The sequence below is a fragment of the Pezoporus wallicus genome, unplaced genomic scaffold, assembly GCF_028554395.1.
Source record: "Pezoporus wallicus isolate ANWC-B61680 ecotype Strahan unplaced genomic scaffold, APGP_CSIRO_Pwel_v1 contig_1876, whole genome shotgun sequence".
Lineage (NCBI taxonomy): Eukaryota > Metazoa > Chordata > Aves > Psittaciformes > Psittacidae > Pezoporus > Pezoporus wallicus.
The window spans coordinates 3669261-3692870 of record NW_026638337.1 but is presented as its reverse complement, the minus strand read 5'-3'; the positions used below and the strand labels follow the sequence as shown (position 1 = coordinate 3692870).

Genomic DNA, 23610 nt, shown 5'->3' with positions numbered 1-23610 from the left:
AGCAGGAGCCCCGCTGCCCTGCACCCGGGCTAGCGGGGATCGGGAGTGGTGGGGAGGGGTGGAGGAGCTGGCGGGGCAGCGGAAAGCGGTGTGGTTAGGTCAGGTTGAAGTAGCCGCGATAATAAGTAATGTTTTGAGTGTCGTCTCGTGGAACTGAGAGGTTTTCTGTTAAAGTACTTTGAAAAACTGCTCCCTATTTTGTCTTTTTTTTTTTTTCATGTCAGTTTGGGCTTGAGTAGTTTGAATATGGAAAAATCTGCTTGCAGTGATAGGAAACTGGCAGGCACGCAGCTAATGAAAAAATATTAAATAGCTATCTTACATAACAGTAAATTTTCCATGATGTTGTTGGAATCTTCGGCCACAGAACAGTGGATAGTGATGATGTCGTTATACTTCAGTGCTGTGAACAGTATAATGCTAGGCAGCACAGCTGCACCATGAAGGGAATCATCTGCTCCACGGGTTTTCACTTTCCTTTTTAGAGAAGTGCCAAGTCTGTGCTCAGAGCCTAAAAGCTTTGTGTTGAGAGCATGTGATGGGACATACAGACCAAGAAGGTGGGGAAGATGTTGATTTATTTAGCTAAAAAAAAAGGCTTGAGACAGCAGTAGTACTGAGGGGAGAAAAATAGATGTGCTGGCTGGGTGAATGCAGGCACTGGGATATCTGCCTGGGAAGATGGTGTAGGCTGGAATGTCAGAAGATGGAAGTTTGCTGAAGCTTTAAGTAATTTTGAGAGTAGGAATTGCCATGTTAGACCAGGTCACTGACTTTCTCTGTTATCCAGTCTTTGATATTACCTGCCTGCTTAAATGCTAGCAGTAGGCCATCACCTAATGAAAAATATAAGGGTTACTTTAAACAAACTAAAAAAAAACCCATAAATTTATTCAGGCTAGTACCTGGGTTGTATTAGTTTCAGTCCTTTACAACATCTGTTTTAATTCAGGTAGTTCTCTAAATTCTTGGAAGTTACAAATATTTTCTTAATTCCTATTTCTCTATGGAAATAAGGCTTAAACAATTCTGTCTGCATGGTAGGTCTCCTTCATCCTCTTCATCTTTGAAATCGGTATCTCATAGAGAAACAGTTGACATATAGAAAGAGCTCTTGGATTAAAGTGTTGGAGGTTTTTGTTGTTGCTTTCTTGGGTTTTTTGTTGTTGTTGTTTTGTTTTTTTTTTTCTTGCTATACCCCCAGGGTTTCAAAAATAGTTGGAGTGACCTCTGGCAGTCAGGATATTTAATCCTCTTAAGCTTTAGGCTCCACATTTACCTTCTGGTACTGAGATCCACCAGTGAGCTGTCTTTTTTTTTTTAATATACATTATTTTTTAATGAAGTAGGGTTTGCTGCTTCAGATGCAGAATGGTCAGTCAGATAGTTGAGATGTTAGTTTACAATATCAAATGGAACTCAGGTTTCCCTGTTGCATTGTAGTCTCTCTTGGTTCTGTCCCTGAAAGCTTCAGAGTGTTATCTGTACTGATAAATGGAAAAGGGCCATGGAATCAGCTCAAGCACTGAATTGATCTATGATTATCTGCAGTGCCCATTAGGTCCTTTCTTAGCTCTTGTTTTGGACCAGCTTTCTCCAAGGCGAGTTCCTCTAAATCTTATTTATCACAGAGTAGTACAGATCTGGGGCAATCTGGCCGTAGAATCAAAGGTTGGTTTGCAGTGCTCTAATAATTAGTAGCGCCCACTTTACCATTCATTTCAGCTTCAAAACAGAGAAAATAAGACTGCATTGTACAGAAATGGATTACAGATAAATATTAAAATATGCACAGTGCTTAAATACTGTATTAAGATCATACACTGAAAATAATAATGACCAAAGATCTTCCTTGCATGCAGTCAAATTGCTGCTTAAATGTTCTGTTTCGGGGAATATGTCTTCTTGTGCTGTGAGGGAGCAATCCAGTTAGCTTATTTACTTTATAACATCCATAATTTTCTTTCCATTTTAATAAATTAATAAGAATAAATTCAGCTCTTCATAGAATAGTTAGGGTTGGAAGGGACCTTAAGATCATCTAGTTCCAACCCCCCTGCCATGGGCAGGGACACCTCACACTAAACCATGCCACCCAAGGCTCTGTCCAACCTGGCCTTGAACACCGCCAGGGATGGAGCATTTGTAACTTCCCTGGGCAACCCATTCCCGTGCCTCGCCACCCTTACAGGAAAGAACTTCTTCCTTATATCCAATCTAAACTTCTCCTGTTTAAGTTTGAACCCGTTACGCCTTGTCCTATCACTACAGTCTAATAAACAGTCTATCCCCAGCATCCTTATAGCCCCTCTTCAGATACTGAAAGGCTGCTGTGAGGTCTTCACACAGCCTTCTTTTCTCCAGGCTGAACAGCCCCAACTTTCTCAGCCTGTCTTAATATGGGAGGTGCTTCAGTCCCCTGATGATCCCTGTGGCCCTCCTCTGGACTTGTTCCAACAGTTCCATGTCCTTTATATGTTGAGGACACCAGAACTGCACACAATACTCCAGGTGAGGTCTTACAAGAGCAGAGTAGAGGGGCAGGATCACCTGCTTTGACCTGCTGGTCACGCTTCTTTTGATGCAGCCCAGGATACAGTTGGCTTTCTGGGCTGCAAGCGCACACTGCCAGCTCATGTTCATTTTCTCATCGAGCAGCACCCCCAAGTCCTTCTCCACAGGGCTGCTCTGAATCTCTTCTCTGCCCACCCTGTAGCTGTGCCTGGGATTGCTCCGACCCAGGTGTAGGACCTTGCACTTGGCATGGTTAAACTTCATGAGGCTGGCATCAGCCCACCTCACAAGCGTGTCAAGGTCCCTCTGGATGGCATTCCTTCCCTCCAGTGTATCAACCGAACCACACAGCTTGGTGCCATCGGCAAACTTGCTGAGGGCGCACTCAATCCCACTGTTCATGTCACCGACAAAGACGTTGAACAAGACTGGTCCCAACACCGGTCGCTGAGGGGCACCACTCGTTACTGGTCTCCAGCTGGACATTGAGCCATTGACCACAACTCTTTGTGTGCGGCCATCCAGCCAGTTCTTTATCCACCAAGTGGTCTACCTGTCAAATTGATGTCTCTCCAATCTAGAGACAAGGATGTCATGTGGGAAAGTGTCAAATGCTTTGCACAAGTCCAGGTAGATGACATCAACTGCTCTACCCCTGTCCATCAGTTCTGTAGCCCCATCATAGAAGGCCACCAAATTGGTCAGGCAGGATTTCCCCTTGGTGAAGCCGTGTTGGCTGTCACCAAGCACCTTGTTGTTTTTCATGTGCCTTAGCATGCCTTCCAGGAGAATCTGCTCCAAGATTTTGCCAGGCATGGAGGTGAGACTGACTGGTCTGTAATTCCCTGGGTCATCCATTTTCCCCTTCTTGAAAATGGGGGTTATATTTCCCTTTTTCCAGTTGTCGGGAACTTCACCTGACTGCCATGATTCTTCAACTATGATGGACAGTGGCTTAGTGACTTCATTTGCCAGCTCCTTCAGGACCTGCGGATGGATTTCATTGGGTCCCATGGACTTGTGCACGTTCAATTTCTTAAGATTGTCTCGAACCAGTTCCTCTCCTACAGTGCGCCCAAGGTCTTCATTCTCACAGTCCCTGCATCTGCCTTCCAAGACTTTGGTGGTGTGGTCAGAGCATTTGCCAGTGAAGACTGAGGCAAAGAAGTCGTTGAGAACCTCAGCCCTCTCCAAATCCAGGGTAGCCAGTTCTCCTTGTAGCTTCCGGAGAGGGCCCACATTGTCCCTGGTCTGTCTTTTATTTGCAACGTACATATAGAATCCCTTCCTGTTACCTTTCACATCCATAGCCAAGTTTAATTCTAACTGGGCCTTAGCTTTCCTAACCTGGTCCCTAGCTTCCTGGACAACATCCCTGTATTCTTCGCAGGCTGCCTGTTCTTGATTCCACCTTTTATAAGCCTCTTTTTTCCTTTGAATTTTCCTCAGCAGCTCCTTATCCACCCAAGGAGGTCTTCTGGCCCTCCTGCTGCACTTCCTTCTACTTGGGATGCAACACTCCTGAGCTTGCAGTAGGTGATCTTTGAATATCAGCCAACAGTTTTGGGCCCCCCTGCCCTCTAGGGCTATATCCCATGGAACCTTACTAAGCAGGTTCCTTAAGAGGCCAAAGTCTGCTCTCTTGAAGCCCAGTGCAGTGAGCTTGCTGCATGCTCTTCTCACTGTCCTGAGAATCTTGAGCAGCCATCTCATGATTGCTCCATCCAAGGCTTCCCTGGAGCGTCACATTTCCAACGAGCCCTTCCCTGTTGGTCAGCACGAGGTCAAGCATGGCACCTCTCCTTGTCGGCTCCTCTATTATTTGTAGAAGGAAGTTGTCTTCCACACAATCAAGGAACCTCCTGGATTGCTTGTGCCGGGCCAGACTGTCCCTCCAACAGATACCAGGGTGGTTGAAGTCGTCCCCCCTGAAGGCTGACTTTCAGTTGTTTTGTGTTAAAATTTACTCTGAATTCCTTCCTCCATTTCCTGACGCTTTTCTACCCAAAGGCATGGTTTGGTGGTAACTGTACTGTGCACATACTGCAAACTTGGGATATTTCAGACAATTGGAGATGAGTTGCAGCATGCCCACTCTTTTGAACTGCTGAGTCTGCTTTTGTATCTCTGCCATGCACAGCCATGCACTACTGCCGTGTATATGCTGATAGTGCTGACAGCTCCTTTTTCTTACAAACCTTTTTTAGCATTAATAAAGACTGAGCTTTAGCAAGAACAGTCATGGTAACAATGTGACAAGCATACAGTGAATAGTAAATTAATTGGCTCAAGTTGAAATGTAGCTATGACTTGAGGCTTTTACTTGATGTCTCTTCTTGTATAACAATTACTAGCAAAAGAATTATTTAGAATCTGGAATATCTTTGCCTCAGCCTTTTCTAACAAAAACAAATCAAAATCATGGGGCAAAGTAGACTAAGGTACTGCAGTTGTGTTCTCACAAATTAATTCTGTATCTTAAGAAGGGATTTTTCACGAGTACTAAAAATGTCAAAACACTAGATTTTGCTCATAAAGAAGTACAATGTGGTGTTAGGTAAAACTTGTCTATCTCAATCTTTTAAACATTTTCTGTTTCTACAATAATTTTTAAATTGGAATTCTTTACTATTAAGTTAATGTTAAATACTGTTAAATTGTTTTTCACCTTTATACCCTTCTCAAAGGAAAAATGGATTTTTCATTAGTAAATACAAGTATTGACAGAAGATGATGTGGTTTGGCAGTCCCTGGGGTTTTTTGCTAGCAAATAATTTGTTCATATTTCAAATGGTTAATGTGTAGATGATAAGATATGTGACATGGTTAAGTTTAATCTTTCATGTAAGGATCTAGCTCTATCCACAAACTTGTTAGATTTCTTTTCAGTTACTTTCAAGGTAATTGTTTTATTTTGTACTGGTTAGAAGCATGCTTGTAACTCCTAAACTAGGTGTCCTTGGGGGATATTAAATGTGCACTTATTCTCTATAGAATCATAGAATGATTTGGGTTAGAAGGGACCTTAAAACTCATCTAGTTCCAACCCCCTGCCATGGGCAGGGACAGCTTCCATTAGACCAGGTTGCTCCAAGCCCCATCCAGCCTGACCTTGAACACTGACAGGGATGGGGCAGCCACAGCTTCTCTGGACAGCCTGTTCCAGTGTCTCACCACTCTCATAATGAAGAATTTCTTTCTTACATTTAATCAATATCTGCCCTCTTTCAGTTTTAAACCATTCCCTTTTGTTCTATCCTACATGCCCTTGTAAAAAGTCTCTCTCCAGATTTCTTGTAGGCTTTTTTTAGGTATTGGAAGACTGTTAAAAGGTCTCCCTGGAGCTTTAGGTCCACCAGGCTGAACAAACCCAACTCTCTCAGCCTGTCTCTATATGATAGATGCTTCAGCCCTGTCATCATCTTTGTGGCCTCCTCTGGACTTACTCAAGCAGGTCCATGTCCCTTTTGTGTTGGGGTCCCCAGAGCTGTATGCAGCACTGCAGGTGGGGTCTCACAAGAACAGCCTAGAGAGAAGAGAGAATCACTTCCCTCGACCTGCTGGTTATGCTTCTTTTGATGCAGCATATGGTTGGCAGTATTGTTCCTCAGCTTAAATCAGAGATGCTGAGCCTGTTGGCAGAAAATGACTGCAGTCAACCAAAAAAATCTCCTTCAGCCCAAAATTCCTTTTTCCTCTATGTGAGGATAGAGCAGTGGGCAATGAGCCTTGTGGCTTGAGTCACTGCTGATATGCTCCACATGGGCAGCCTTCTCAAGCCATCATTGTTGTATTATGAGCTATGGACTGAAGTCGTGTATTTTGTCTGTTGCATGAAATTGGATTTTATGCATCATAAAAACAGAAATGTGCTCCAGATTACATGGTACGTCTGTCATGTGACTGCAGATGCATCAGTCTCATAAGTGCTATCTGCACTTAGATCATAAAGGATGTGGGACTAGAACATGGCATTCCATCTTTGCCTGTTTAAAAATCTTTTCGTGACCTGCATTTCTCTGTTTTTGTTGGAGTATATGTATAGAATTATATATATATATATGTTGGAGTGTATATATTTAATTTTCTAGATTATATATATTCATTTTTTTACTTTCTTGATAAATTAGACTTAAAGAAGAAGAGATAGTAAATAAATGTAGGTGCTACTTCAGAATTTATTAGAAGTTTGCATCTTAATAATTCTTCTTTCCTAATTTACTTTCTTCTTTTTATCCAGTATATTTAAAGAATCATAGAATCATAGAATAGTTAGGGTTGGAAAGGACCTTAAGATCATCTAGTTCCAATCCCCCTGCCATGGGCAGGGACACCTCACACTAAACCATGCCACCCAAGGCTCTGTCCAACCTGGCCTTGAACACTGCCAGGGATGGAGCATTCACAATTTCCCTGGGCAACCCATTCTAGTGCCTCACCACCCTTACAGGAAAGAATTCCTTCCTTATATCCAATCTAAACTTCCCGTTTAAGTTTTAACCCGTTACCCCTTGTCCTGTCACTATGGTCCCTAATGAAGAGTCCCTCCCCAGCATCCCTATAACCCCCCTTCAGATACTGGAAGGCTGCTATGAGGTGTCCACGCAGCCTTCTCTTCTCCAGGCTGAACAGCCCCAACTTTCTCAGCCTATCTGCATAGGGAGAGGTGCTCCAGTCCCCTGATCATCCTCGTGGCCCTCCTCTGGACTTGTTCCAACACTTCCATGTCCTTTTTATGTTGAGGACACCAGAACTGCTCACAATACTCCAGGTGAGATCTCACAAGAGCAGAGTAGAGGGGCAGGATCACCTCCTTAATTAAAGAGACTAATGCAGTTGCTAAGTCTTTGGCTTAATAAGTCAAACTTAACTTTCTCTAGGAAAAGGTACTTGATTCGGCAGAAAACATCAGTAACTTCTGCTCACCTCTTCTTGTTCTTGTGCAGCTTGATAGAATGTGGCTCATCATTGTCTGATATCTCATCAATGCTTTGTACAGTGGCATTAATACTTCTGTATGTGTAATAGAAGTATTTTTTTTTAACTTTGATTTTTACTTACCCCATTTTTTTTGTGTCTTGCTATCATTGTGATTTTATCTAGATTTTCCTCCTTTATTCCATCCAGTTTACAGCAGAGAATCATTGTTTTTCTTGAAAACGCATGCTCTTTCATTTTTATATAGTACCCTATTTTTGTTGTCCACAACCATTATTTCCTAGTATAATAACCTGTTTTTTTCTGAATTGACAATGCCTCTCAACACTGTCAGCAAAAAATTTTCACTGGAATTTTTTGCATTGTGTTTTGTAAACACTATCTTTGTCCAAGAATGATTTGTATTTACTGCATTTGGTCAGGACAGAAGATACACGTTCAATTAAAACATATACACATAAACCTGTTGGATTCTTTTCTGCTCTTCAGTTATTGAAATACACATGAGGCAGTCTGAGGAATACATTCATAGAACCTGCAACCTGCACATATTGGTGCTTCCAAGTTTTTGTCACCTGGAATGCAAGGAAGGGAGAACACCAGTTGTCTTTCTCACTTTATAAACCCTGTAAAGGAAATAAATAATGCCCTGGTTTTATTTTGTAAAGCACAGCTTTAACTCTTCAGAGTATTTCTTCCCAGTCCTGTGTGTTGATGTTTACCAAGATTTGTTTAAGTCTGTTGAGTGCTTTCCCTTAAAATATTTAAGTAAATATGTACTGATTTTTTTAAGTTCAGCCTTTATTTGAATTGGCAAAATGTTAACTGAATTTTTTTAATACCTTGAAGATTTTTTTAAAATATCATCAAAAGTAAATTCTTAAACTTTTTTTTAGTCCTGTATTTGCTACTGATCTTAATTTTTTAAGATGGAAAATTTCATTTTGGGCATGTCCATATTCTTCTGATGTTTAACTTCTAAGAAATACATGTCTGATGTAACTAGATATGATAGTTATAGGTTTCTTGCTGTCTTGAAATCACGTATTCTAAATCTGAAGGTTATTAGGCGATAACCGTAACATATCAGACACTGTACCAAGCAGCTAGTTAGCTTTCTGCTAATACATGCAGTATGGTCATCACTAGAAACTAATTAGAAAGCATTTTATTCTAAGGTAAATATTGTTTGGCTTTATAAATATTTTTAATAATTTTTATACAGTTTGCAGTAATGGAACAGCTACAGGATCCCATTATGCAAGAAGATGCAAATATTAAAGCTATTAATGAAGAGTACAGGAAAGCCTTTCTTTTTATTAATAAAGGACTGAATACAGATGAACTGGGTCAGAAGGAAGAGGCAAGAACTTATTATAAGCAAGGGCTTGACCACTTGCTCCGAGGAATTAGCATTCCATCACAGGGCCCTGCATGCATAGGGTCCCAGTGGGAGTCTGCTAGGCAAATGCAACAGAAGATGAGGGAGACCCTGCAAAACGTTCACATTCGACTTGGCATTCTAGAACAAAACACCCCACCTGTGCAAGCGAGTCCTGCTGTGATGGATGCCCCTGATGGGGTGCCCAGGTTGTACCCGTCTGTTCCTTCCAAAGAAAAGCCAGAAAGACCCCCTGCCCCTAATTCTCTACTTGTACCAAGTCAGCCACCTGCAGCAGATGGAAGTGTTGCAGCTGTGAGCCCAGGGCAAATTCCAGCTATGAGTCCATCTGCAAAACCTCTTTGTCTGCCAAATGAAGCACCTCCTGCCTATACTCCTCAAGCTACCAATGGCCATTTTACTGTGTCCTATGGCACAGACTCTGGGGAGTTTTCTTCTGTAAGTGAGGACTACTACAGCAAGTGTACTCAGCCACCTCCCCTTGAAAACCTGGGAGTGGATGCAGATGAGCTGATCTTGATTCCTCAAGGGGTACAGATATTCTTCGTGACTCCTGATGGGCAGGTTAGTGCTCCTTCATATCCTGGATATCTGCGCATTGTGAAGTTCTTGGATACGGATAGCGAGACGGCCCAGAATCGTCCACCTGCATTTCTTCAGGTAACAGGAAAATAATTTTGTCCTTTAATAAAATTTCAAGAGCTGTTACAAAATTTTAAAAGGCAATCATCTTTAAGTTCTTGCTCTGTGTGGTAGGATGTTGGAAAAAAGTTTTATGCAAATTCACATTTTTATGACTTTTTCTGCAAAAATTATGTCTTTCCAAGGATGTCAAGTGCTGACTGTTTTGATGAATTCTGTTTTCTAAAGGAGTGTACTTAACTTTTCATAAAATTAACTTCCCTTTCCTCATTTAGAGAAGACATGTTGATTTGCCTGTGTAACATGTCAGTGTAAAACAGGGTGGTGCACTACCCACTTAACTCTCAACTAGTGAGAAGTTATTGCAGTTAGGACAACTGATAATTAGAAATTTGAGGGCCATATTAATCCAGACTCTGAACTGCAAATAAAGAAGGTGCATTATTTGCATTTTTATAGTCCATGCTTGCTTCATGTAAGCATGTTCTGTAACATACATTGTGTTTCTGGTCTGGTTTCTGACTTTGGATGTTCTTGTTGCTGCTAAGACTGGCTGCTGAAAGTCTCATCAGTGAAGGGGAAACTTCGAGGAACAAACAAAAACTTCTTCCTGGCTTGGGATCTCCTGTTTCACCTCCACCTGTGTTAGCAGTCTTCAACAATCGCTCAATGAAAGCCATGTCTTCTTTATCCTATCATATAAACCTGTCCTGAATCTGCAGGAAATTACAGGCCCTGTGAATCCTGACTTGTTTGGCAGTGCTTTTCATCTGCTTCTGTACCTGGGCCTTATCACTAGACCTTATTTAAGAGGCTACTAGCCCAAATTATAGTCCTGTGAAAATTAGTATTTTCTCTACATTAGACTGTCAGAGCAAATCAAGAATATTTCCATAGTGATAGGCTTTTTTTTTCTTGATTGCATACAGCTATTTTATTTTTCGTACTAAACAGAAGATCAAGTTTATGGTGCTTATCAGTATGTCCTACCTGGCTTTCTTTTTTAAAGCATCCTTTAATTCCTTTATGTACTTCTTGTTTCTAGGTCTGTGACTGGTTATATCCTCTAATGCGTGACCAGTCTCCTGTTCTGTGCTGCAATACTGGAGTCTACATGTTCCCTGACACAATGTCCCTGATACCGGGATCCTACGTGGGACTAGTGCTGTCTTCAGAACTTCCAGCAGCTGACAGAGAGCTGTTTGAGGATCTCTTAAAACAGATGTCTGACCTTCGAATCCAGGTACATTTCTGGGCTATTTTAAGCTAATAAAGAGAGGTGTAAATGATCAATAAATTCTCCCGTTTACAGTTAGTTGTGTAAAACTGCGAAGTTCTGTTTCTTGCTTGGTAAGCTCACCAGAGAGAAACAGATAAAGTAGCCAAGATTAAGCAACCTAGTAATGAAACTGTAGGTCTTGTGAGATGGGAGGAAAGAATGTTTTTAATACTAAATAGTAAGCCCAGAGAGGAAATGGAGACCATTTTTTATATTTTCTCTATTTTTTCCAAAAGGTAACATAGAACCCAAATGGAATTTTGTGTTCAGAAGAAAACATGGTTGTGTAGTTTTCATGATACTGTTCTTGGAATATTGTGCTGAAATGTTTACAGTTCAGAAATGTTAAGGTGCTTCAGAGACAATCTGTGAAAATAGTGTGTACCTCAAAAACCTGCCTTCAAATGGGATCTCAGAACAGATAAATCTAGTGCCTTATTGCAGTAAGATACTGACTAATTAAAAAAAATAGAAAAAAACCCATAGTCTTAACAAATACAGAGTAAGAGAAAGTGACTAGAAACAAATGAAATATCTTACTATAAGAGCACTGGTGCACCATGTCAGGAAGAACAGTAATCAGTGACTACTTAAAAGCTCATAAGATTGTATCTTCTCATGAAAGATAGAATCTTGTTGAATCACCAAGATTTGAATGCAGTGATGATGCAGGACCAGTTTGCAGCATGCCATGTGGGCAGAGTTCTGCTATGGTATAAATCCTGTTGAGTTCAGCAGGGAATTTCACTAGCAAAAAAGGCCCCTAGTTTTTACTTAAAATGGAAAAGTAGTACAGAATAATGTGATGCTTCAGTGCAGGAATTAATGGGTAAAATCTGTTGGTTTTCCTGCTTAGAAGTAGTTCAAATTTGGTATCTCATTAGTTCCTTGTCCTAAAATTCCATGTTTTTATTAATGTTCCCTGATACAATGTCACAGGTGCCAGGATCCCATGAGAGAGTAGGGTTATCTTCAGAGCTCCCAGCAACTGAGAGAGTGCATTTTGAAGATAAATTTAAACAGATGTCTGGCCACAAAGTCCAGGTAAATTCTAGGACAGTGATTCCAAATTTTATTAGTAAAATTGTCACTGAACAAAAAAACATGGCTTTTTTATACATGTTGGAGCTGTTGAGCTTTCAGACTCGATAGACAGCTGCAGTGCATGCTGTGCCCTGTAGGGCTTGGGGTTTTTTGATTGTTTTTTTTTTTGGTTTGGTTGGTTGGTTGGTTTGTTTTTTTTTTTATTTTTGTTAGTTTGTTTTTCTGTTAAGAGCTGGTTCAGTTACTGCAGGCTACCACATTTTGCAGATCAGCAGATTTCTGGAGTCTTAAAACTTGTGATATAGCACAAATATTTCAACGCCTGGTCTGATGGCCATTTAATATGTCTATTTTACATAGTACTCATGAGGGTCTAAGTAACAACTATATTTAATGTAATTATAGTCCTGAGTCACCTGTCTTACCAGAGAATCCATTTCTGCTCCTTAGGATAGTCCTTAGAAGTCTTGTTAACTGTTTTTCTACACCAGGCTGTGGTGTAGCTAAGTTATATCTGGAACATAGTTTTGGTTTTGGTTTTTTTTTTGTTGTTGTTGCTTTTCTTCTCCTGCCCAGCCTCCAGAGGATTTTGGTCACAGGCTAAAGACGTTTCTTGAACATGAAATTTCACACTGCTGTCAAGCAGTAACTGATGATACAGTACTTGTCAGCAATAGATTGTTAACCTTCTGGGTGCAACCTTCTAAGTCTTAATCTACTCTTTTCTGTTAATGTTGGGTTTATTTTCTTTTGCTGCAACAGTCATCTTTGTGTGATACTCTGCTTTTAGTACAGTAAATATTTGTGGGAAATCTTAAGAATTCCATGTGATATCAAATACTATTCTATATTGTGTACTCTATTCTGCTTATAGTTTCCATCTAAGAATACAGACTCTTCTAGACTAAACAAAAATATTTTTTCTTTCTATCCATCATTAACCAGCAGTGTTTCAATTGCTGAAATTTTTACTTTTATATTAGAATAATCCTAAAATAGAATCTCAACAAAAACCTAAATTACTAATTTTTTTTTTGCTTTCTGTAATTAAAGTTTAATTATACATTCTTTGTGAACTGTCTAAAGGGATGTTACACTTTTTAGAAACACTAACCAGACTGTGGTGGTGGTTTGTATGTTTGAATGATTAACACCTACTCCAGAAACTCCAGTGTTTGACATGAAACTATACAGAACCCATCCATCCAACTTTAAATTTGGAGCAGTATCATGCACAGCTTAATGTGTTCCTTGGCTGTGCCAGTCTGCAAAAACATCAACAGCACATATGATGAATAATCTCCTTTATTTTTACATTTTGAGGAAAGGATGAGGAGCAAAACAACCAGAACAGCTGCATTCTTTTAATGCAGCTGTATTCTGTGACCAAAGACTTAAGTTCCCATATTGAATAACAGAGTTGACTTCCCTCTGAGAAGATAAAAATGATAAAAGACAAGTCTCATCTTTTGGCAGTGTTGGCAAGCGCATCTTTTTGTTACTGGATGAAGAAAGCATACAGAAAATGCTGAACTTTCTGATAAGCTTTTTTGAATGCACAGCTTATCTGTGCAAAAGTAATTGCATCACAAATTTCCCTTGAGTTTCTGGGCACTGACCCGAGGAATGCACAACATTAACATGATTTGATAACGCATTTGTATGATCTAAAACAGAAATCCTGATGATAATGTTGCAAATTAGATTCTCAGGTGTTTACTTTCCCTTTTTAGCCTTCAGATACCTCTGGTGATGCAATTAACTTGTCTCAGACTGTACGGATTGAACCACAACCTGAAGGAGCAGAAAATCAGAAAGAATTGCCAGAATGGAGTGAGAAAGTTGCCCATGGAATCTTGTCAGGTACTGTTGTAATAAGGGGATTGTGTTGAATATGAACTGCTGTGAGTAACCTTTTTAACGGTATTTTCACCTAAATCCATGTGGGCTGGTAAAAGCTGAGTGGTCAGAAGTAGTTGTTCATCAGTTCCGTTTGTGATCATCTAATGTATACTTCGAGCTTTATGAAAGCAGTGCAGAATTTAAATCTGTTGCCAACAGTCTTGCTTATTGCAAATGAGGTAGGCTTCTCATTTGAGTAAATACTAGGATTTAAATGTTACTCAAACCACTGAGACAGAACAATTTTACTCCTGTACAAGCAGTTATATTAAACCAGGCATGTATCTGCAGATAAACTGTTGTGGTTTTTTTTCTTTGAGAAACTCTGGAAATACTAATGAATATTCACTGATTGTAATAAAGATGAATCCGCTAGGAAGACTAGAGGGTTGGGTTGTGTGTTTTCAGAAGGTAACAGCAGCGAGATATGCAGTTCTATCACTTCTGACCCAGCTGCGGCTTGGATATCTATCAAAAACAGAGTATCTGTATTAAGCTGAGGTTTGGATGAGGGGTGGCTGTATTAAACTTCAGTAAAGTGAACTTAAAAAAAGTGGGCCATGTAGGAGAAGAAAACAGCTGCAGGAATTCATGGTGGCCTGTTCAGGGAAGATTATCATTGCGGGCTGTGTTTCAGGAATGTTTCCAGTGTTGCAGAGGCAGAGGAGGGAAAGCTGTAGGAATTGTAGTCTGTGAAGTTGTATATTGTAAGAAAATCAATTTTTGCCTTGAAGGTGCATCTTGGGTAAGCTGGGGCCTAATAAAAGGCGCAGAATATACTGGTAAAGCTATACATAAAGGAGCTTCTAAACTGCGAGAACACATCCAACCAGAAGAAAAACCTCTGGAAGTCAACCCAACTGTAGCAAAGGGACTTCATGTAGCAAAGCAGGCTACTGGAGGAGCTGTGAAAGTCAGCCAATTCTTAGGTAAAAATTTGCATCTCATAGTATATTATATTTTTGTCTGAATAAATATTCTGTAAAATGAGATCTGGTTTCTCTAGCCAATAAACTAGAGAAGGGACTGATCCAATGAAATCCAGAGATCAGTAGTTTTTGCCTTGTTATCTCCTGCGAGTGACATGTTTTAGGACTAATGTTTATTATTTGGCCTTGAGGCATCCTTTTCTTTCCTAAAAGAATATACTGTACAGTCTTAAAGTTTAAAAGAAAATTGTGCTGGATGTTATAAAACTACTCTGAAGAGCTGGAGAGATTGTAAGAAAGGCTTTTCCAGAAGTCAGGGCAGAGAAGAAACAGCATGTTCCCTATCTGCGATAGGGATTGGGGATAACAAAACAATGGAAATGGTTTCTTGAAATTTGAGTGTGAGACTAGTGTGTCCCTTGAAGTGCTGTTTAGCCATACTTGTTTCTTAGGAATTGGAGCTGAATCTGAAATTAAGAGAATCTGAAAAATAAGATTGCTTCTGTATCAATTGGGTACTTAAGCATGGATTGAAGCCTGTCATTGAAATAAGCATATTAAATAGAAGCAACACTGAGCACTTCAGTGTGCTTCTAATTAGATGTAAGGACCTTTAAAGGAAGATGTTCTATGTTTGTACTAAATAATATGCATACTATTATTTTGTGGTAGTCGAGGGAGTCTGTTCCATAGCAAGCTGTGTTGGGAAGGAGCTGGCTCCACACGTAAAGAAGCATGGCAGCAAATTAGTTCCAGAGTCCCTCAGGAAAGATAAAGACGGCAAATCCACATTGGATGGTGCTCTGGTGGTAGCAGCAAGTGGAGTTCAAGGTAATAGAAATCCCATATGCTTTTTTAATTGCATACTTTTCAATGCTGTGGACTCAAATAAGCTGATCATTTTTACAGGGTTTTCAACAGTGTGGCAAGGTTTAGAAAGTGCAGCGAAGTGCATTGCTAAAAGCGTTTCAACTGAGACTGTAAAAACTGTCAAATACAAGTAAGTTATGTTTTTATTGTTTTTATGTTCTACAGAGTAGAACATTGTGTTTGATTACTGACAAAAGAAAAAAAAGCTTACAAATTGCAGGGAAGGTGACTGAAGTACCAGCTTTGCTCTAATTATGCAGCACATGATAAGCTGCTAAGTGCACAGTAATGAGCATCTCCTGTAAGTAAAAATATGAAATGAGTAAATGATTGTGGTTTTTTAAGCTCTCTTCTAGAAGCATTATAACTTCAGGCTATGCTATAAATAATGTTCAGTTATGTGTCTTTGTGCTACAGTATAATTTCATTATGAAAAAAGTTACTGATTCAAACCTCTCAGCTCTGATCCTGAATTTATGTAAACTTAGTTAAATTTAAGAGAAATGGAAGAACTTCATCTCCTGGCAGGTCTGGCTAAAGGAAGTAGGTACAAAAAAATTTGTGTAAGGAAATCTAAGGCATTAATAGCAATAATGAGATAGTCTCAACTTGCAAAATACAGATGTTCTTAGAAAAAGATAATGGGGAGAGAGGGTAGTAACATTTTAGATTAAGATGATGTTGGTAAAATGATAGACCAAGAAGGAGTGCCTGTACTGAAAAATGCAGTCAAGAATACAGGAATATATTGAAATGACTGCAAAATGCGCTCCTCAAAAAAAGTGCAGTAGGTATAGTTGAAAGTGAAGAGCCAATGAACATGTAGGTTAAGTGACATCGGTGGTAAGTGTAGCGAGAGATGTTCAAAAGGATTGCTGGAAGTGCATAGAGTACTAGGAGAAGGTAACAATGTAAACATGAGCATATAGCATTAAATGGATTGGCATTCAGGGTTGTGTTGTGATGTGTTAAAATAGAAGGCTAAATAATGAAGTTCTAGTCAGTGGTGCCTTATTGCTAACATTTGTGTTCAGTAGGAATTCTGGGAGGTATTGTACTGGTACTTGTTTCGCATAAATTCACATTAATGTTTTTGTTTTAGATATAAAGATAGGAAATACGAAGATCAACAGCCAACAGCCACTAAGAGTGAAAAACAATAAGTAATTAAATGTTGCAGTTAATTACAATTGAAAATGCTTCAGATGTGATCTTTAAAATATATATATGTGTGTGTGTGTGTGTGTGTGTGTATATATATATAAAAATACTCTGTCTTTTGGAAGCTGGCTTTTGTTTTGGTGACAAAGATATCTGCCCCTCAAAGTACTCCAATGAATGAGTTAAATTCCACAAAGCTAACAAAGCATCACCACAATGTCTCTAAATCAACAACAAAATCAGCTAAAACTTAACTGCACAACCTTTGTGGATGGAATTATAAAGAGATCCTCATCATATATGCGTGTTGATCAGAACTGGGGGAAAATGTAGCTTTGGAAGTAATATTTCTGCCAAAGAACCATGCTACTACCTTGGTGGGGGTTTTACGACAATTTGAACAACTGCAGTATCTACATCTACCCAACTTTTTTCTTAGAACAGAAAAAAAAAACCAGAAAGTTACAAATTATGCAGTTGAGACAGGCAAACTGAAAAATTAGTTAACATTAAGAAATTGTTAGTCTGAGTGTATTGGATAAGATGCAGCCCTACTTTAAATGATTTTACTGTTGTTATCTAAAACCGACTTGTGATGTTCCTTAGGCAAATATAATTAATCAAATTGAAAAATTATGGAATTTTTGCTGTGGGATTAAATCTGTGATCTGCAAATCCAATGTTGGTGATTCAAGGCTCTATCGGAGAATTAAAAGCAGAACAAAAACGCACTAAGTTTTTTTATTCTATTTCATCGTTGGTTCCAGCCATTATGCCATGGCTTGTACTGATAATGCGATAAATTGTTTGATTTTTTGATATTTTGTGCTCCTTTCTGGCCTTATTTTGAGATTCTCAAAAAACCTCTGGTCATAAGAAGCTTAGGGAAAAAGTAATTCTGGGATTCTAATGCTGCCAGAAATACTGCCCTTTGGCCTGGTTTGTGTGAATACAGTGCTCTCTGGGGAAATGTCTAGCTGCCCAGAACAGTTGGAGTTACTGCTTTCACTATACTTTTGTCCCTTTCAGTATTCTCCCTCTACTGGTGTAGATATGTATCTTTCTTCACAGCTGAGTAATTAATACGAGACTTCTGAATTGCCCCTTAAAGCATAAAGAAGCTGGACCCACAGCCCAGTGTAGATACCAGAGGTTTTCTCTCTTAGTAGTTTTCATCATATCCTCAAGGTTGCTTTGAGCCTTCTGGGGTTTTGTGTGACTTCTGCCTGTATCTTCCCCTTCCCCTTTGCCACTGTATTGATTAGAGGTTACTTCAGATAACTTCACTGCACAGTGGAATTTTTTTGCAGGGACCTTGCTACCTCCAACATATGAGCATAACTGTGTCAGCACTTCACTGTACCAAGAAGACCTGTTAGACTGTGTGGGTTAACTTACTTGAGCATGGTTGTGCACTACCTCAGTGAGTCTGCTTTTGGGACTTTGAACTAGCATGCCAATGTGTTGCTGTTACACCAGACATAGCATCATGTTATGCTATGTACAACAGGTGAAGGTGACACAGGACAAGTACTAACCAAGCACTATGATGGCAGTGGTGGTACCAGCTGAGGAAAAAATATGCCTGAGGTGATTCCAGTCCCTTTTTTCTGTAACAAGTGAGAAGGCAGGACAGTATTTGCCCTCCCTTCTCAATGTTGCCACCCATGGTACAGACTGAGAAGGTTTAGCAGCTGTGGGCCTAGTTGTGAGGACTTACAGGGGATAGGACTTACAGGGATATTTACCTAAGAACTTAGGTGGAAAAGTACTTGGGGGGGGGGGGGTATTGCATACAACTTCCCCCCTTATGGTTATGCAGATAAGCATTCTGTTTTTCAAAACTAGAGAGGAAGGAAGGAGAAAGACTGGAAGGTTTTATGAGGAAAAAGTGAAGAATCATATTGGTAATCCATCTGATAGAGGAGCAGCCCTTACTCAAATGGCTTGGTTATTTCTAATTCTTTATACATTCAGGCTGTGTGATTATTATTTGTTCTTGGCAATGCTTAAATTTTTGTTTTCAAACAAATTCCAGTGAAGATTAAAATAGTAAGTATATCAATCTACAAAACTGCTGTCTTTCTTTAGGTATGGAGATGATGCTGGCCATGCTACAGACAATGCTATGAATTCTGCAATCAATGTTGGTGTGACAGCATTTAACATTGACAATATTGGTATTAAGGCTGTTGTAAAGAGAACTGCAAAGGAAACCGGACATGCTGTGTTGGATGAATATAAAGTATTGGATAATAAGAAGAAGGATAAAAAATGAAAGCATTGAAATAGTTCTCAAAGCCTTACATTAGAGATGAAACTTCCTATTTAGAAGTCACTACATTGCTAATCTGCAATTTAACACAAATCACGCTGTACTTTTCAATCAACTGTTACTTAATTTGATATGGAAATTTAATAGTAGGAAGGGTGTTTATGCAAGGAAAAATGAAAATTGTCTTAATTCCTTGTTGGGTATTGAACAAGAGTTTTAAACAACTGAATCAGAGCTTTAGACAATGGGACAGATAATGAGTTTGCAGTTAATAACTTGCCTCTTTAAGCACTTTTTCAAAATATAAAATGAACTAGATTAATATAGAAATACTGTTGTGAATATTTTTGGAATCCTTTATATTTGTAAGGAAGGTAGTGATACAGAAACAAATAGGATTAATAATTGCGGAACAAGTAGGATTTCTAGTTTCATTTTTTAACTGTTCTGAAGAGTTAGTTTTACGAAACCAGCCTTGTCTTATTTAATATGCACTGCTAAAATAAGCTTTGTGTTTCATTGTTTTGTAGAGAATTTCCTTTTTTGGCTATCAAACAGCTAATCTTATCCAAAGTTCATGTTAGAAGAAGTGAAAGATGAGCCTCAGGTAACTAGGTATTTATTCCCTTTAAAACTTTTTTTTTCTTTTTTCATCCAGCATATAAGCAAACCAAAGATATGAAGCATCTCTAGTAAAAGAGGGTATTTACAACTGTAGACAAATGTATTCTTTAGTTGGCTCCATAAGGAATATACAAAGATTTTTTTGAGATTTTTATGTAAAGGATGAGTATATTTTTGCGTATTTTTCTTCTGTGAAAACAGAAAATTCTATTATTATTCTATAGAGGACACTAGGAACTTCTATGCATTCTGTATTTTTCAGCCAATTCAGAAAGATGCAGAGTATATACTATGGCCTCCTAATGGCAGATACAGAATCACAGAACCTTAGACTGTTTGGGTTAGAAAGGACCTTAAGATAATTTAGTTCCAACCCCCCTGCCATGGGCAGGGACACTTCCCACTAGACCAGGTTTCTCAAGGCCCTGTCCAGCCTGGCTTTGAACACTGCCAGGGATGGAGCATTCACAGACAATATGTATTTGCTTCAAGAAGTAGTTCTAACAGCATCTTTATTCCGTTAAATTCATAGTTGCACAAGGTTTGTCTTTAAAGGGTATGAAGACAAGCCCTCTTAATGGAGAGGTGTGTGGATGAGAATAGACATGACTGTGTAGGTTATCCTGTTCCTAGTGCAGTGTGAAATAACTCCATTTGTAGAACCATTGAAATGCTTTCACACTGTTTATTTAACAGTTCACTGTTGAGTTTCAAAGCTGCTACATATTCTAATATTGGCTGAATCTGTAGCAAGCAGAACTCTTATCACTTGAAAACTTATCTCCATTTCATGTGGAGAAAATAACTATAATTTGTTGTTAGCAAATGGTATTTGCATCACATTGGAAAAAATAAATAACTAATGCTGTTAGAATGGTAATAGATGCACATTTTGTAGTGGCTACTGTAGGTGTGTACTTAGGGTGAGAAATGTGAAAAAAAGGATCTAACCACTTGAAGTGTAATGATTTATGGAAATAAAGATGTCAAAGTTGGTTAATCTGTGCTTGGCTTTTTTATGACGTGAAGCTACTGTATGGATCAGTGAGTGGAAAGACTAGGACTTCTGAAGTAATAAAAGAATAGTATTAGGGTATGTGTACAATAGAAACAGGCTCATCAGTTAGAACTTAAAATACTTCAAATTAAAAATGCCCATCAAAAGCATACTGCAAGAAATTTCTGTTACTACAGACTGTTACTTGCCAGCAAGTGTAACCAGTTTAAGACTACTAAAGGTTCCATGCTAGCAGAAGCATTTTTGTTGTTATGGGCTGCATTTACAACAGGAATGTATGTATTTGCATCTTTCTCATATTTTGGTTTTGCATATACTCATACCTTTAGTTTCATCTGTAAACCATCAGAACCACAAGTTGTATTAAAGCAACAGTTAAGATTGAAGTGTTCAAGTCTTCAAGAGACCAAGTTGTAGCAAACTTAGGAAAAAGGTTTAAATGCCATCCCTATCACGCAAGCATTATTGTCCTGTTCAACCTGCTATTCTCTTCACGTGTACTCAGTCTTTCATATTTGTTTCAAAGTAGATTAAAGTTGGTTGCTTTTTTTTCCACTAATGCCTACCCTATTTTACAATTTTTAATGTGATACATCCATGATATTTCCTTTTACATTGTTCCAAAATTTAATTAATTTCCCCCTCTCAAAGTAGTATAACTCACAACTTACCCTGCTTCAGCTGTTACTGCTTGGGCCCTGGGCAGCAAATCCATAGGCTTCTCCCCATTTCCTCTACCATAAACAACACCCTTCACACACTTCCTACCTTACCTGTTCTCTTTATACACTATAGGCACTAAGCTCTTTAAGCCTTACATCTTAGGTTGTTTTCTGTTGCCAGCTTGGTTTTGTTCCTTCTTTGAACACTGAACATCACTTAATGTATGGCAGTCCTAGAAGTAGTCTTACTAGCCTGTTTATTGAGTGAACCACTACCTGATTTCCTAATGCATTCCTATTTCCAAATGAATTTATTTGAAGTCTTGTGCTAGAATAGTGCTCTCTGATCTCGTCTTGAGAATATTACTTCTGATGACCTCTAAGTCATTCTAAGCTATTGCTCTCGCTTGCACCTTCATCGTTCCATGGGTATAAACCACTGTTTTTACCTCGAGTTTAAACCCCTGCATTTGAATGGATTCCTCTAGATTCCAAGGTTGGCAGGTTGGTTGCTTAGTTTAATTCTGATTTAAAACCATCTTGGAATAGCCTATTTCTTAATATTCCCTGACAAACTAAATCTGTAATCCTTTAAAAAGAATTGGTAAAATTACCTTCCAGTAAAACATGCTGACCAGCTCACCATAGAATAACGTAGGTTGTAAGGGAGCTACAGAGGTCTGTAATCCATCATCCTTCTCAAAAGAGGTCCAGCTGGAGCACAGTACAGAACTGTTTTGATTATCTCCAAGGATGGGGACTTTACAGCCTCTCTGGGCAACCTTTGCCAATTTTGACTCTGGTAAAGGTAAATATTTCTCCCTTACACTGGGGCAAAAATTCTTGTATGTGGTCAGATGTGGTGCTGCTTATCCTTCCGTACTGCACATTGGATACAAGTCTGGCTGCTTCATCTCCTAGACACCCTCCTCTTACATAGTTGTCAACAACACTAAGATCTCCATATGCTTTCTCCAGGCTGAACACAGGACATGGGTGGCAGCCCTAAATCTTAAGCACTGCAGCATGTGGTCCCACAAGTGCTGAGGGGAAGAAGAACCACCTCCCTCAACCTCTTGTCCGTGCTTTTGCTAATGCAGCCCAGGAGGCCATTGGTCTTGTCTACTGCAAGATGTGTTGCTGGCTCATGGTCACCTTGTTCGCCAGGGACACGTGTCTTTCCCTATGAAGTTGCATTCTAGTTACTGCCGCCAGCCTGTACTGATTCAAGGCTTTTCCCATCCTAAATGTTAGACTGCATTTGCTTTTTATTGAGTTTCATTAGGTTCCTTTCAGCAGCCTGTTTCTCCATAATGCCTTCCTGCATTATGACTGCTCCCCTCAGTTCATCATCTTTGGGAAACTTGCTGAGAATGTGCTTAGTCTTCCAGGATGTTAAAGGTATTGTCTCAGGTATTGATCCCAGAGTCAAGCAGTCATACTGCTGATCACTGTACTTTTAAGCCTGATGGCCCAGTTAGTTTTCCAGCCACCTTATTTCCCAGTTACCCAATCTACAACTTGCCAATGTGGCTATAAAGGTACTGCGGGAGACTCCTTGGGTACAGTCAAAATCTACAATATCCACCGGTTGCCCCTTGTCCACAGAGCCAGCCATCATACCCTTGTTACTGATACTACAAGAATACTAGCTCTTTGTAAAAGTTGATATATGTCATAATCCAAATGTCTGTCTTCAGCAACTGGTGTACTTTGCTTTTAAGCAACTCCAGCTGTTTATTGCCTTCGTGTAATCTGAAGATATGAATTTAAGTATAAAATTCTGTTTTCAAACTAATCTGTGTCATGACCAAGTTTCCTAACTTTTCTTAGTAAAAATTTTAATCTCAGAGCATTAATGCCTTAAAACAATGACAGTACATTTATAGGTATCCATGTATCCAATTTTAACTACTTTATTTGCAATAAAGAAATGGAAGAAAAATCTCATGTGTTGCAATTTTCACTGTTACTGCCATGCTTGTTAAAAATGTTGATGGTTCAAGGTTTTGCCTACTCACAAGACCTCTCCACAAGACACTTTTGCTCTATTGTCACTGCAGTTCCTGAGCACACAGTTACACCCACTGTCCTTGTCCTGGGTTCAGCAGTAGCAGTCATGTTTCTCCTTCTTGGTAGCTGGTGCAGTGCAGTGTTTTGACTTTCGGCCTGGGAACAGAACTGATAGCGATGTTTTGGTTTGGCCAAGGACTTTGTGAGCCTCATGCTCTACCAGGGAGGAGGGGAAGCCGGGAGGAAGCCAGAGACAAGGACACACCTGACCCAAACTGACCAAAGAGGTATTCCATACCACAGCACATCATGCCCAGGAGGTAACTGGGAGTTAGCT

At 39.4% G+C, this 23610-nt stretch overlaps 1 protein-coding gene across 6 annotated transcripts in view; it reads left to right on the top strand.

Annotated features, from left to right (window-relative positions):
- Window positions 1-8294: 8294 nt before the first annotated feature.
- The window catches only part of SPART (spartin), a 148876-nt gene continuing 133560 nt past the window's right edge, over window positions 8295-23610 (top strand). The window contains exons 1-9 of one of the 6 annotated variants that reach the window (XM_057410449.1): window positions 8301-9514; window positions 10542-10739; window positions 11715-11819; window positions 13553-13682; window positions 14456-14650; window positions 15323-15481; window positions 15560-15650; window positions 16623-16683; window positions 18773-18890. In XM_057410449.1, the coding sequence (XP_057266432.1) occupies window positions 8687-9514; window positions 10542-10739; window positions 11715-11819; window positions 13553-13682; window positions 14456-14650; window positions 15323-15481; window positions 15560-15650; window positions 16623-16683 (1767 nt within the window). In that variant the 5' untranslated portion in view covers window positions 8301-8686 and the 3' untranslated portion in view covers window positions 18773-18890. Of the gene's footprint in view, window positions 9515-10541; window positions 10740-11714; window positions 11820-13552; window positions 13683-14455; window positions 14651-15322; window positions 15651-15740; window positions 16253-16622; window positions 16684-18772; window positions 19921-23610 lie in introns of those variants that run through there. The other 5 variants (XM_057410451.1, XM_057410447.1, XM_057410446.1 and 2 more) reach the window with 5 other exon arrangements.